This window comes from Sorex fumeus, unplaced genomic scaffold (assembly GCF_029834395.1).
Source record: "Sorex fumeus unplaced genomic scaffold, SorFum_2.1 ptg000051l, whole genome shotgun sequence".
Lineage (NCBI taxonomy): Eukaryota > Metazoa > Chordata > Mammalia > Eulipotyphla > Soricidae > Sorex > Sorex fumeus.
The window spans coordinates 31,719,205-31,735,000 of record NW_026606108.1 but is presented as its reverse complement, the minus strand read 5'-3'; the positions used below and the strand labels follow the sequence as shown (position 1 = coordinate 31,735,000).

Below are 15,796 nucleotides of genomic sequence, written 5' to 3'. Positions count from 1 at the left end.
ATTGTTCATCTCTCTCACTCAAACCTTATAATACTTGACTAAAAGTCCCCTTACATTATGTCATTTTACTTGGAATATCAAATTCATTAATTTTGTTGTTGTTGATTTGGGTCATACCCAGCTTTAGTTTCGGTTTACTCCTGCCTCTGTACTTAGGCATCACTTTTAGCGGGATTGGAGGACCATATGGAGTACCTGGCATAAAACTCAGGTTGACTGTGTACAAGCCAAGTACCTTAATCCCTGTACTATTTTTCTGGCCCCATCATGTCCACTCTTTTTTTTTTTTATCGAATCACTGTGAGATAGTTACAAGCTTTCATGTTTAGGTTACAATCACACAATGATCAAACACCCATCCCTCCACCAGTGCACATTCCCCACCACCAATATCCCTGGTATACCTCTTCGCCCCCCTTCCCACCCTCCCCCTGCCTCCATGGCAGACAATATTCCCCATATTCTCTCTCTGCTTTTGGGCATTATGGTTTGCAATATCATGTCCATTCTTAAGCAAAGACTTACAAGACATACTAAAAGGCAAGAAACATGAAAATTATAGTACTTGTATTAAAATGATCAAATAATAAATTAAAATTAACTTATTAACATGGTAAAGTAATTAAAGGAAAAAGTGGGCAACATGAAAGGACAAAGAAGCAATATAAAAGAGGGAGAAACATACAAAATAAATTTTAATTTATTTAGTTTTGGTTTTGGGGTCACACCCAGGGATGCTCACGGGTTAGTCCTGACTCTGCACTAAAGAGTTACTCCTTGTGGTTCTTGGCGACCATAAGAGATACTGTGGGTCCAACCCAGATTGGCCATTTGCAAGGCAAACACACTACGCACTGTACTATTACTCTGGCCCCAATTTTTTTAAATACTAGAGAATTAAAAAAGGAACACTGACCAGAATGTAGAATGTATTTGATGATCTGATGAAAAAAAAAGCTTGAAGTAAGAATATCTGAGTTTGAGGATATGATAGTAGGAACTTCCAGAACTGAAAAAAAAAAGATTTTTAAAAAAACTCTGTAGAATATTAAAAAACTTTAAATGGGAAACACTTACAAAAAGTGTAATATACACATCATTAGAATTCCAGAAAAAGAAACAGAGAAAGTAACAGAAGCTACATTTAAAGCAATAATGACTGAGAATTTCCCCCAAAGTATTTAACAACAAAACAGAAATCCAGGAAGCTCAGAGAACACCATGCATTAGAGAACTTTATTGCCAACAAGTATGCTTCATGAGCAACATCAAAAGAAGTTCTTCATAGAGAAGGAACATATAAACAAATATGCATATACAAATATAACTGAAATGAATAATATAACTGAAATAGGAAGGATAGGAGGGAGGAATTAGAAATATTTGCTATTATTAGGAAATTGTACTCTGAAGTACTATACTGTTATTTAAAAATACACTTGAATTATTTATAAATTTTTATTGTAAATACTGGAACAACCATACAAAAAGAAGAAAACTCATATCTAGTAAACTTACAAGAGAGAGAAAATAGAATCATATGAGACACTCAAAACAACAAGGCAGAAAAAGAGTAGAAGGCAAAAACAGGAACAAAAAGTAAGGGGGTAAAAAAATAAACAATAGCAAATATGGTAGATACTTAAGTCCACTGTATCAATAATCACTCAATATCAGTAGTCTTAGTTTTTAGTTTACTTGTTAAAATGAGATTAGGCCAGGGATGTGGCTCAGCAGTAGAGTATGTGCCTTGCATGTGTGAGAACTTGAGTTTGATCTTATTCACTGCAAACTAACAAAGAAAAAGATTGTTAAGTGAATGAAGAAATATGGACCAACTGTATATTGTCTATAAGAAACCAGATTTTGAAAAAATGATTTTTTGGGGATAAAATCAACAGTTTAATTTTAATTGTACACATTGATGATCTTTTTCTAATGTTGGAATATTGCTAATTATTCAGACATTGATTAGGCTGATTGGATTGGGCATGAATTCCACCTTACTTTTTTTTTTTCCCTTTTTATAAATTTATTTATTGAATCACCATGAGAGCAGTTACAAAACTTACAGTTTAAGTCTCGGTCATACAATATGAAACACCTGTCCCTTCACCAGTGCCCATTTTCCACTACCAAAACCCCCGGTATACCCCCCATTTCACACCCTCCTCCCTAGCTGTGGGGCATATGGTTTCCACATTACTCTCTCTCTCTACTTGATTACATTCAATATTTTGACACCAGACCCACAATTACTATTTGGGATTTTATCCCAACACTCAGATCTGCCAAAAAGGCAACCATAGACAATTTTTCTATTGCTGGTTATGAATAACATATAATGTTACATGGCCGCAGTAGTGGCCATGCAATTTTGGAATTCTGAAATTTTAACAATTAAATCTGGAGGGATTTCTGCCAAAACCTGCTGGATTCCAAGATTTGTTCCTGAGTCTCTGGGATTGTGGTCGTTAAGCAGCTTGATCAGGAGCCAGAGAGGCTGTTCATGGGCAGCCTACTGGGTGGGGAGGAAAGGGTCGGCTCCACTTCCTTCCTGTGAGGCCCTGCATGTCTCATCACTGCTGGCCCAAACCTGACTGTCCAATGGCCTCTGGAGGATGACGGCCACCAAGCCACCAGGGGGAACAGGCCAAGGCACAAAACCTATTCCCCCTTGGGGTGGCCTGGCACCGGTAACCTACTATGAGGACTGGATATATTTCTGCCAAAAGCTGCTGGGTTCCGTGATTTGTTTTTGGGTCTCTTGAATCATGGCCATTAAGCAATTTGATTAGGAACCAGAGAGGCCTTGCCTCCAATTATATAGCTGAGCCGGAGGTGATTTGTGGTTGTGTCTCCCACATACCTAACTTTTGGCTATTTACTTTCTTGGTAAACTTGGCCCCAAGTTTTTGGGGTCTGGCCAAAGGCACAGCAGAAATTTTGGGGTATCTAGAAGTCTGAAGGCGCCATCAGGCTGCTGATGTACTCTCCTCAGAGGTACAGATTGACCTGCTTGCGGCACCATACCCCCAAACATTGATGGTTTTATCCACATGTACTGCAAAGTGATTCCTCTGTATAGTGAATTGACATTCCACTGCACATATTTATGTACTATTTTGGTGAAACATTTAGATTCTACCCTTTTAGTTAACTATACAGTATAGTTTTGTCAATTATAATCACCATAATTTACATGAGAACCTCAGACCTTATTTGTTAAGCTTGAAATTTACATTGTTTTACTGGTATTCATATCCCTTACCCCCCATTGACAATCAGTTTTCTACTCACAGTTTCTATAAGTTTGTTTGATTTAAAAAAGAAAGAAAGAAGGAAGGAAGGAAGGAAGGAAGAAAGAAAGAAAGAAAGAAAGAAAGAAAGAAAGAAAGAAAGAAAGAAAGAAAGAAGATTCTGTGTTGGTTAGAATGAGCCCTAAGTTGGGTGACCCCTAAGTTTCTACATACAAAGGATATATACTGCATCCAGCCTTTGAGCTATCTCTCTGGCCCATTCTTGTCATTAGAAGTCAACTGTTCTAACTGGTGTGAAGACATTTATCTTTCTGGTTTTGGTTTCCATTTTCCTGATGTTGATAATTTTTCATTTATCTGGTTTATTTTTGTCTTTGTAGTATGTCTAGTCAGATCCTCTGCCTAGTTTCTAATTGGGTCATTTTCTTTAGTTTTGTATGAAGTTCTTTGTTTTTTTGATATTAGCAGTTGAATGATTTGCAAATATTTTTTTCTCATTCTAAAAGTTGATTTTTATTTTGTTGATGATTTTCTTTGCTGTACGAAAGGGTTTGAGGTAGTCCTACTTATTTACTTTTTCTTTAAAAAAAATTTTTTTGTGCAGGAGCCAGAAAAATAGTACAGAAGGTAGGGTTCTTGCCTTGCACACAGGTGGCCTGGGTTTGATCATACTACATGTGGTCTCATGAGCACCACCAGGTGTGTCCCCAAAACAGCAACCACAAAAAAAGACTATGTAGTATTGGTAAAAAAATAGACTGAATGGAACAGAACTGTGAGTCCAGAAATAAACCCCTATTAGTATACATGATTGCTTTGTGTCAGTGTCCACTACAGTCCTACACTCTATCAGCTGAGCTAGTCTGGAGCAATAGCACAGGGGTAGGGCATTTGCCTTGCACGCAGCCAACTTGGCCAACCCGGGTTCGATTCCTCCACCCCTCTCGGAGAGCCCGGCAAGCTACCAAGAGTATCTCGCCTGCCCGGCAAAACCTGGCAAGCTACTTGTGACGCATATTTGATATGCCAAAAACAGTAACAACAAGTCTCATAATGGAGACGTTACTGGGCCCGCTTGAGCAAATCAATGAACAATGGGAAGACAGTGCTACAGTGCTACAGTATACATGATTAAGGTGTTGGTTTTTATTTTGTTTTGTTTTGGGACAAACCTGGAAGTGCTCAGGAGCTTCTTATAGCTTTGTGCTTGGAGGTCATTCTCAGCAGTGCTTGGGGACCATGTGGTGCCAGGGCCTGAGCAACTGAATAAGAAAAATCACTGATAATCACTGTCCTCCCATTGTTCATCGATTTCCTCAAGTGGGCCCAGTAACGTCTCCATTGGAGACTTTGTTGTTACAGTGTTTGGCATATCGAATATGTCACGGGGAGCTTGCCAGGCTCTGCCATGAGGGTGAGATACTCTCGGTAGCTTGCCGGGCTCTCCGAGAGGGGCGGAGGAATTGAACTCGGGTCGGCCATCTTGGCTGCGTGCAAGGCAAACGCCCTACCGCTGTGCTATTGCTCCAGCCCCGAATAAGAAAAATCAGTAGTCTAAAATTAAATTAATGCTGAAATTTTGTCAAAGCATAAAACATGGGAGAAAAGCAGACAGCCAAATCTAACCCTCTAGGCTCTACAAGCTAGTAATCTTATTGAAGTTGATCTGAATTTCAGTTATTTAGCTAAAGCAATATAAAATACCCCCACACTTTACATTTGCCCCCTTGCTTCTTCACGTCCTTACTACTTTATGTACTGTCTTCACTTCCTTCCCTACTTTATGCACTGTCTCAGTTTTACCCTCCACCAGTTCACACACGTGAACAAATATAAAAACACATATTTACACAAATCAAGTATTTCACTATTTAGGTATGCCACAGCTTACATTAAATGTCATCTAAAAAATACTTGCATACGCTCTGTTCCTTCTCAAAAACTGCTTTTATTAAAGGTCTCTTCCTGACTCTAGCATTGTGCTATCGGTGGTGCAATGCATCAAAATTTCTTCTTCTTGTAATAATTATAATATATTTATAACAAAACTAGAGCTTCTTCTAGAAGTAGTAGAAATGTTTTTTAAAGCATTGTGAAATGAATCATATCATTATGAATTTGTTTCAGCCTGAAAAATGTCCAGGAGAGAGAAGTTCAAATAGTCAAACAAAGTTAAGTTCTCATCACCTGAAAATGAAGGTTCGACCATCTCACCAGAGGTCTGTTCCTGAAAAAAATGCTGATGGATCAGTTACCGAAATTTTTCTGCCACAGTCCCTGAAACCTGCATTGGTGAGTACTGTCCTTTTTATTAACTAATTCTTTTAAAGACTAGAAGAAGAGGAGCTGGAGAGATAACACAGTGGGTAGGGCATTTGCCTTGCACACGGCCAACCCAGGTTCGATTCTCAGCATCTGTGAGCACTGCCAGGAGTAACTCCTGAGTGTAGAGCCAGGAGTAATCCCTGTGCATCGCTGGGTGTGACCCAAAAAGCCAAAAGAAAAAAAATAAAGACTAGGAGAAGAAAATATATATATTTTTTCATTTTGGGACACAGTTGGAATGTTCAGGGGTTACTCCAAGCTCTGCACTCAGAAATTACTCCTAGTGGGCTTGGGGAACCATATGGGATGCTGGGAATCGAACCCGGGTCAGCTGCATGCAAGGCAAATGCCCTACTGACTGTACTATCACTCCAACCCCCCAAAAAAACTTTAATTGGAATTTTACATATATATAATTTCTTAATATATCTAGGAAAAATGCAGAGAAGTTTTATATATTTGCATCTATACATAGGGAGATGTTTTTGAAATGCCTGATAGTTGAGAATCATTTCAGTTGGAACTGTTGGGAGGCAGATTTTGAGACAGAATCAAGAGATGAAGGGGCATATTGGAACACGTCATACTTGAGAAAGGAAACAATGGGGTTTTTTGTTTGTTTTTTTGTGTCTGTGTGATTTTTATTTTTTGCCAAGCAGGATTTGGCAGGAATAACGTCAGTCTTCAAAGATGATCTGACAAAAATGCTTTCAGTTAGGGTGTTCCAAAGCAAAGACTGCATTAGAGCATTCTTAGGTTGGGCTGCTGAGTACAGGTGCTGGCTGAGAGTTGAAAGAAGGTGATGGCATCACATGATAATCAGAGCAGATTCTAAACATCTTGTAGTGGGGGTGTCAGCTACCTGCTTTTTTAAATTTTTAGCAGAAGAGTAGCTGTTTTGTTTAAGGAGATCTGAGCAGTGCACCTCTTTGGCTGTCACAATAATAAAAATAGCTTCACTTTTTTTTCTACTCTTCAGATCCTATAGGTTCTCTTTAGATGTATTATTTTATAAATTATAAACAACTCATAGTGGTAGAATAATCACATGTTCAAATAAGTTATATGGATAGCAAATTAGAGAGCTGCCATATTCAGTGTACCAAGCAAATACAGCTATAAAATGTTACAAAAATGTTTAAGGCATTATGTTTTACAAAGTTATTAAGATTAGAGTTTCAGGCATATGATGTTTCAATACCAATCCCACCACTAGTTAAAATGTTTTTGATTAAGATTTTTTTTATCTCCATAAACTACTTAAGATGATGTCTTGATTTAAAAAAAAAACTAAGTTTTAAACTAAAAAACTAAGTTTGAACTCTTTTTTTGGGGTTTCAGACTTGGAATCACATAATAGATACCTATTCACAGAGAGTCAGTCTTTCTCTCCTTTTCTCTTTTTCTGTCTTCTGTATTCCTATCCTTCTTTCCCCATCTCGTCTCCCACTTATTCTCTCTACTCCATTCCTCTTTTCTCTTTCATCTTCCTTGCAAACATTTTAGTTCAGTATTCACTTTCTCTCTTCTGTCTCATCTTTCTTGATTTTACCATCTGTCACTCTTTGTATCTTCAAGAAAACATCTGCCCTACTTCATAATTTATTTAGCTTTCACAAATCACAAATCATCCTGTTATCCGTCGATTGCCTCGAGCAGGCCCCAGTAACGTCTCCTTCATCCTAGCTCTGAGATTATATTCAAGGCTCTTTAGGAGAATGAGACCCATCATTGTTACTGGTATTTGGCATATTGGGTACGTCACGGGGAGTTTGCCAGACTCTGGCGTGTGGGCAGGCTACATTCGGTAGCCTGCCAGTTTGTCCAAAGTAGGAATAAGATGTTATAATAAGATGTCGCGCGACTGCTTAGCTTTAATGTCCCATAAATAAAAATATTTATACATAAACATGCATCTTTTTGCTTTTATGATCACACTGGCAATGCACAGGGGTTACTCCTGGCTCATGAACTCAGGAATTACTCCTGGGAGTGCTCAGGGGACCATATGGGATGCTAGGAATCAAACCCGGGTTGGCCGCATGCAAGGCAAACACCTTACCCATTGTGTTATCACTCCATCCCCTAAACATGTATTTATAATGAGCTATCTTTGCTACATATATATTTTTGACAGCTTTAAAAATATTTTTTTTATTAGAAAGTACAATGATGGGGCCGGGGAGATGGCTTAAAGAGTTGGAGCAAATGCTTTGCATGTGGTAGATTTGGGTACAATCCCTGTACTTCAGAGTACTCTGAGACTGCAAGGTGCAATGAAAACTTAAATAAAATAAATAAAATAACATATGGGGCAATAGCACAGAGGTAGGGCGTTTGACTTGCACGCAGCCAGTCTGGCCAAGCCGGGTTCGATTCCTCCGCCCCTCTTGGAGAACCTGGCAAGCTACCGGGAGTATCTCGCCTGCACGGCAAAGCCTGGCAAGCTACCTGTGATGTATTCAATATGCCAAACACAGTAACAACAAGTCTCAAAATGGAGACATTACTGGGCCTGCTCGAGCAGATCGATGAACAACAGGAGGACAGTGACAGTGACAATGGAGCAATAGCACAGTGGTAGGGCGTTTGCCTTGCGCAACCGGCCCCTCTGAGCCAGGTTCGATTTCTCCGCCCCTCTCAGAGAGCCCGGCAAGCTACCAAGAGTATCTCACCCGCACGGCAAAGCCTGCAAGCTACCCGTGACGTATTCAATGTGCCAAACACAGTAACAACAAGTCTCACGATTGAGATGTTACTGGGCCCGCTGGAGCAAATCGATGAACAATGGGAGGGCAGTGTGACAGTGATTAGTAACTAATTGCTAAATACTTGTATTAGAAGATTGCTCGAGCGGGCCCAGTAACGTCTCCATTGGAGACTTTGTTGTTACTGTGTCTGGCATATCGAATACATCACGGGGAGCTTCCAGGCTCTGCCGTGCAGGCGAGATACTATTAGAAGATAACAAAGATAAAGCTTCACTTCCAAATTCAAAACTTTAGCATTTTTTCTTCTTCTAAATTCCTACCAAAGCATTCTCATATAGTTGTTCTGCCACATAGAATTCTTTGGGAAGTTATTTGATCTAGTTTAAGCCAGAAAATTCTTCAGTAATCTGTCTAGAGTTTAAATTTTTTTAGATTAGAATTTTATGACACATTATGCTACTAATTTTAAATTGTGTTTTTACTGTATACAGTGGTTTATTTTTTCTACTATTCTATTTTCTATTTCACAAACACTGATAGAAGCTAAATTCCAGTACTTCTAATAAGAAAAGCAAAGGCCTGCTTACAAGTACCCCATCCTCTCAAACAGCTGCTTTAGTGGTAAGTATTAGCATTAGGCATTTGTAGTATCATAGTATCTATTTTCTGGGTCCGCCACCCCCCATTTTTCACTACAGAGAAGTATAATATATAGAAAACCTAATTTTTTCTGTTGCACAGGTACTCTTTAACTTGATGCTGCTATATAAAGACAAAAACATTGCAACTAAGGTAGTAGTATTGATGGTTCTTCACTCCTTCCCTCTCCCCTCCTTCCTCTTCCTGTGGCAGAATTTACCATTTTAGTAACCTTTAAGTGTACAGCTCAAGTTCATTCACATTATTGTGCAGCTATCACCACCATGTGTATGCAAAAAAAAATTATATCGGTAATTGTCAGTGGTCCTGAGGGTCACACCTGGCAATGCTAAGTGGTATGTGGTGCTAGGGATTGAACTGAATTCAGGACCTCGTACAGGCTAGGCATGTGCTCTGGCACCACCTAATGGTGCTCAGGGTGTGCTCCTGGCTCTATGATCAGATATAACCCTGTCAGTGCTCAGGGACTGTATGTAGTACCAGGGATCAAACTGGAGTCAGTTGCATACAATTTAGTGCCTTATTTTCTATAGTACATGTCCTATCTTGCCCTCATCTTATTTTTGTTTTGTTTTGTTTTGTGTTTTAGGCCACACCTGGTGGTGCTCATGGCTTACTCCTGGCTCTGTGCTCAGGGATCATTCCTGGCAGGCTGGAAGATCATATGGGATGCCAGAGATCAAATCCAGGATGGCCATGTGCAAGGCAAATGCCCTACCCATTGTACTATTGCTCCAGCCCCTCATCTTCATTTTTAAAAGAAGGATGAGGGGGGAGAAAAGGAAAGGAAAACATGTTAAAGAGGAAATATGAGCTGGAAAGTGCAAGCAAGGGAGCAAAGAGAAATCATCTTCAGGAGAGAAAGTTTCTTATGTTTTTTCAAGTAGCTATATTTATGGATTTGAAATGTCATACTATTATGATAGGGGACATATTTGTTTATGTTATTTGCCCATTTTTAATTTATTTTACTTCTATAATTGATTTATTATGAAAAATATATAACTGAGGAACTTTCATGCTGTCTCCCAGAATGCCACTCTTTTCTAATCTCTGCATGTTCAACAACCTTATACTTTTGCTGCTTTGTGGAAGTTTCATTACATAGCCGTGACTGAGTAAATTACTGGAGATTTAGCCATCTATTTTCTGCCCCTTTTTAGGTACATTCCAGAGGTCATCTCATTTATCTATGAAATATGTCCTTTAGTCTTCCCTAATATCAGTCATTCCCTTGACATTTTAATTTATTTTTTATTGATATAACAATGTTTTAATAAAGTACAAGGTCAGAGAGATAGTACACAGGTAAGGTACTTGCCTATATACATCTGACCAGGATTTGATCCTGGCATGACACATGGTCCTCCAAAGTCCTCTAGGAGTGATTCTTGAAAGAAGATTAAGGATTAATCTCTGAGCACTGCTGGGTGTGGCCCCTGAACAAAAACAAAACAAAAACCAAAGAAATGTAAGCGTTTATGTTTGAGGGAGAACAATCAAACTACACATCCACCACTCAAATGTTGGTATCATCCATAGGATCCTTCATGTCATCCTTGCCCACCTTTCTACCTGCTTGGAACCTCAATTCTGTGGTGAAAGTCCTAGAGGTTTTTTTTTCCCCTTCTGGGTTTAATTTATTTCCTTGCTTCCTCTCTTTGCTTAATATGTTTGAAATCATCTAATATTTGTCTATGCCCTTCTGACTTAGATCACTTAGCATAACATCTTTGAGTTCTATCCATGTTGTAGCAAAATGCAAAATTTTACCTTTTTTTTTCTCCGAATTGTATACCATTATGTGTGTGTACTGTAGCACTGTAGCACTGGCCTTCTGTTGTTCATCGATTTGCTTGAGCGGGCACCAAAACATCTCACAACAAATTGTGAGACTTGTTGTTACTGTTTTTGGCATATCAAATATGCCACAGGGAGCTTGCCAGACTTGCCATGTGGGCGAATATACTCTCAGTAGCTTGCCAGGCTCTCCGAGAAGGACAGAGGAATCGAACCCGGGTCGGCTGCATGCAAGGCAGACGCCCTGCCCGCTCTGCTATCACTCCAGCCTGGTGTGTGTGTATACATACATACATACACGCACATACACACACATATTTATATATACATATATCATTATTTTTAAAATTTCTTTATTCATTCATTTGTCGTTGGTCACTTGGGTTGTTTTCAGGCCTTGCCTATTATAAATAGTACTTTTGGCTTTTTAAAAATCAGGTTATTCAGCCAAGAATGGCCAAGAGTAGTACCAGGAATTTTACTCCATGGCTTGGAGGCCAGCCACATATGCTAGGGGAAAAGGAAGCTCAGATAGAGAAGGGAGCACCAAACAAAGGGTGTTGGGAGGATCCTCCCAGGATGGGAGAAGCATGCCGAAAGTAAACTATAGACCAAACATGATTGCCACCCATTGCCTCTTTTGCAAACCATAACACCCAATAGGAGAGAGAGAGAGAACAAAAGGGAATGCCCTGTCACAGAGGCAGGGTGGGATGGGGGGATGGGGGGTGGGAGGGATACTGGGATCAATGGTGTTGGGAAATGGGCACTGGTAGAGGAATGGGTATTTGATCATTATATAATTGAAACCCAAGCACAAAAATTTGTAAGTCTACAACTGTACCTCATGATGTCTCACTAATAAAAATTAAAAAATAAATAAATGAGTTTAAAAAAAATCAAAGTGATACAAGGCACCTGGAAAAAAATCAGGTTATTGTTTTTGTTTTAGTGAATTACTTTTATGATAGTTGAGTTTATTTTATTTTTAATTTATTTTTTTGTAAAGTCTCCATTGTGAGACTTGTTGTTACTGTTTTTGGCATATCGCTCCACAGTGATAGCACAGCAGGTAGGGCATTTGCTTTGCACATGGCCGACCCAGGTTTGATTCCTCCATCCTTCTCGGAGAGCCCGGCAAGCTACATAGAGTATCCCGCCTGCAGGGCAGAGCCTGGCAAGCTACCCATGATGTATTAGATATGCCAAAAACAGTAACAACAAGTTTCACAATGAAGACGTTACTGGTGCCTGCTCAAGCAAATGGATGAACAATGGGAGGACAGTGCTACAGTGCTAATTTAATTTTTTAATAAAACTGTTTAAGATGATTTGTTACCTCTAATATTCCAACACCAATCCCACCACAATTGCACATTTCCACCACCATTATTTTCAATTTTTCCAACCACCCCCAAGCCTGCGCCTATAGGAGACCCTGAATAATTTATCTTATATTGCTTATTATAAATAATTCGCTAAAAATGATCAAAAATATTTTCTTGAGGGAAGTGTGTGAAGATTTTGAATCTAAGATTTTTAATCAACTAAGGTTTGTCTTATTCACTTAAGTAGTTTGAATGCAACCTGTCATCAGTACGGAACATGTTTTTTCTCTTCAATGGTAGCAGTTTATGTATTTTTCTGGGGAAACAAAGGGTAAATGAAGATGAAATTCATTATCTTTTGTAGTACCACACAGACATAGTTTCTAGGGTCCTTAAAAGTTGGAGCGATAGCACAACAGGTAGGGCATTTGCCTTGCACACGGCTTACCTGGGTTCAGTTCCTCCCGGTTCAATTCCTCTACCCCTCTCGGAGATCCTGGCAAGCTACCAAGAGTATCCCGCCTGCACAGCAGAGCCTGGCAAACTCCCCATGGTGTATTCGATATGCCGAAAACAGTAACAAAAAGTCTCACAATGGAGATGTTACTGGTGCCTGCTCGAGCAAATCAATGAACAACGGGAGGACAGTGCTTCTTCTTCTTAAAAATTACATGCCTAATTATGAATCCCTGTACTCAGGGAAACCCAAGGTGTAATGCCTTTTATAACATTCATTATAGTGCATTTATCATTTATACTGCTTTTATAACTCCTTAAATTTCAAATATTATCAATCCAGACACAACTTTTTGTTTTGGGGCCATACCCAGCATTGCTCAGGGGCTGCTTCCAACATGGTGCTCAGTAGTCTTTTTAGATGATCTAAAAAAGTCTTGTTTAGGGAACGATGAGGTGCTGGGAACTGAATCCAGAGCCTTAGTTGTAGGACAAGGGCACTTATAGGGCAAGTGATCTGCCTCTGAAATACAAACATACATTTTTTTGTTTGTTTTTGGGCCACACTGGGCAGTGCTCAGGGCTTACTCCTGGCTCTGTGCTCTGGTATCACTTCTGGTGGGCTGAGGGGGCAATTTGTGGTGTCAGGGATTGAACCCAACTCGATTGAGTGCAAAACAAGTGCCCTACTTGCTATACTATCACTCTAGCCCCTAAATTTTCAACATAAGCAATACTGAATGGTAACACCATTGGCATTCTTTTTTTTTTTTTTTTTTTTTTTAGAGAAAATTATTTTTTTTTCCCTTTATTTTATTTTATTTTTTTTAAGTTGTAGATTTACAATTTTTTGTGCTTTGGTTTCAATTATACAATGATCAGATACCCATCCCTCCACCAGTGCCCATTTTCCACCACCATGGATAATATCCCTCCCACCCCCATCCCCCCATCCCCCCTGTCTCTGTGGCAGGGCAATCCCCTGTGTTCTCTCTCTCCTTTTGGGTGTTGTGGTCTGCAAAAGAGGCATTGAGTGGCAAACATGTTCAGTCCATAGTCTACTTTTGACATGCATCTCCCCTCCTGGGAGGATCCTCCAAACATACTTTATTTGGTGCTCCCTTCTCTATCTGAACTGCCCTTTCCTCTAGGATACCTGGCTGGCCTCTAAGTTATGGAGTAATCCTCCTGGTGCTGATCTCAGCTATTCTTGGGTATTAATCTCATACTTTGTTACTTTATATCCCCCAGATGAATGCAATCTTTCTATGTCTATCCCTCTCTTTCTGACTCATTTCGCTTAGCATGATACTTTCCATATTGTACCACTTGTATGTAAAGTTCATGACTTCATCTTTTCTAAGAGCTACATAGTACTCCATTGTGTAGATGTACCAAAGTTTCTTTAACCAGTCATCTGTTCTTGGGCATTCAGGTTTCTTCCAGTTTCTGGCTATTGTAAAGAGTGCTGCAATGAACAAACAAGTGCAGATGTCACTTCGACTATACATTTTTGCCTCTCTGGGATATATTCCCAGGTATTGCTGGGTCAAATGGGAGCTCAATTTCTAATTTTTTGAGAATCGTCCATACTGTTTTCCAGAAGGGCTGAACCAGTGGACATTCCCACCAGCAGTGAAGGAGTGTCCCTTTCTCGCCACATCCATGCCAGCATCGGTTGCTTTTGTTCTTTTGAATGTGGGCCAGTCTCTGAGGTGTGAGATGGTATCTCATTGTGGTTTTGATCTGCATCTCCCTGATGATTAATGATGTAGAGCATTTTCTCATGTGCTTTTTTGCCATTCGGATTTCTTCTTTGAGAAAGTTTCTGTTCATTTCATTGCCCCATTTTTGGATGGGGTTGGATGTTTTCTTCTTGTGGAGTTTAACCAGTATTCTGTATATCCTGGATATCAACCCCTTGTCAGATGTGTATTCGGTGAATATCCTTTCCCATTCTGTAGACTGTCTTTGTATTTTGGTCACTGTTTCTTTGGAGGTGCAGAAGCTTCTTAGTTTAAGATAGTCCCATTTATCTATCTCTGTTTTCACTTGCTCAGCCAGTGGCGTGGCATCTTTGAAGATACCATTAGCTTCAATGTCATGGAGGGTTTTGCCAACTTTATCTTCAATGTACCTTATGGTTTCTGGTCTGATGTTGAGGTCTTTAATCCATTTTGATCTTACTTTTGTACATGGTGTTAGGCAGAGTTCTGAGCCTACTTTTTTGCATGTAGCCGTCCAGTGATGCCAACACAATTTATTAAAGAGGCTTTCCTTACTCCACTTCACATTACTTGCACCTTTATCAAAGATTAGATGAGCATATGATTGAGGAGAGATGTCAGTGTATTCAACCCTGTTCCATTGGTCTGCAGTTCTGCCTTTGTTCCAGTACCATGCTGTTTTAATTATTACTGCTTTGTAGTACAGTTTGAAGTTCGGGAGGTTGATTCCTCCCATTTTCTTTTTCCCAAGAATTGCTTTAGCTATTCGTGGGGGCTTATTGTTCCATATAAATTTCAAGAGTGTTTGCTCCATTTCTTTGAAGAATGTCATGGGTATCCTTATAGGGATTGCATTGAATTTATACAATGCTTTCGGTAGTATTGCCATTTTGACAATGTTAAGTCTCCCGACCCATGAGCAGGGGATATCTTTCCATTTCCTCATGTCCTCTTTTATTTCCTGAAGTAGCGTTTTGTAGTTTTCTTTGTACAGGTCCTTTACTTCCTTAGTTAAGCTGATTCCTAGGTACTTGATTTTCTGGGGCACAATTGTGAATGGGATTGTTTTTTTCATGTTGCTTTCTTCTCTCTCACTGTTTGCGTATAGGAAAGCCATGGACTTTTGGGTATTGATTTTATAACCTGCAACTTTACTATACGAGTCTATTGTTTCTAGGAGTTTTTTGGTGGAAGTTATTGGGTTCTCTAAGTAGAGTATCATATCATCTGCGAATAGTGAGAGCTTGATTTCTTCCTTTCCTACCTGAATGCCCTTAATATCTTTTTCCTGCCTAATCGCTATTGCAAGTACTTCCAGTACTATATTGAACAGCAGTGGAGAGAGTGGGCATCCCTGTCTCGTCCCTGATCTTAGAGGGAAGTCTCTCAGTTTTTCCCCATTGAGGATGATGCTTGCTGTAGGCTTGTGGTAGATGGCTTTAATTATGTTGAGGAAGGTCCCCTCTATACCCATTTTGGCTAGGGTTTTCATCATAAAGGGGTGCTGGATCTTATCAAATGCTTTCTCT

The 15,796-nt window shown here is 39.5% G+C and overlaps 1 protein-coding gene across 1 annotated transcript in view; it reads left to right on the top strand.

Annotated features, from left to right (window-relative positions):
- Positions 1-15,796, top strand: part of MEIKIN (meiotic kinetochore factor) — a 76,691-nt gene that overhangs the window by 39,752 nt on the left and 21,143 nt on the right. The window contains exon 10 of the mRNA XM_056124757.1: positions 8,837-8,917. Within this exon, the coding sequence (XP_055980732.1) occupies positions 8,837-8,917 (81 nt within the window). The remainder of the gene's footprint in view (positions 1-8,836; positions 8,918-15,796) is intronic.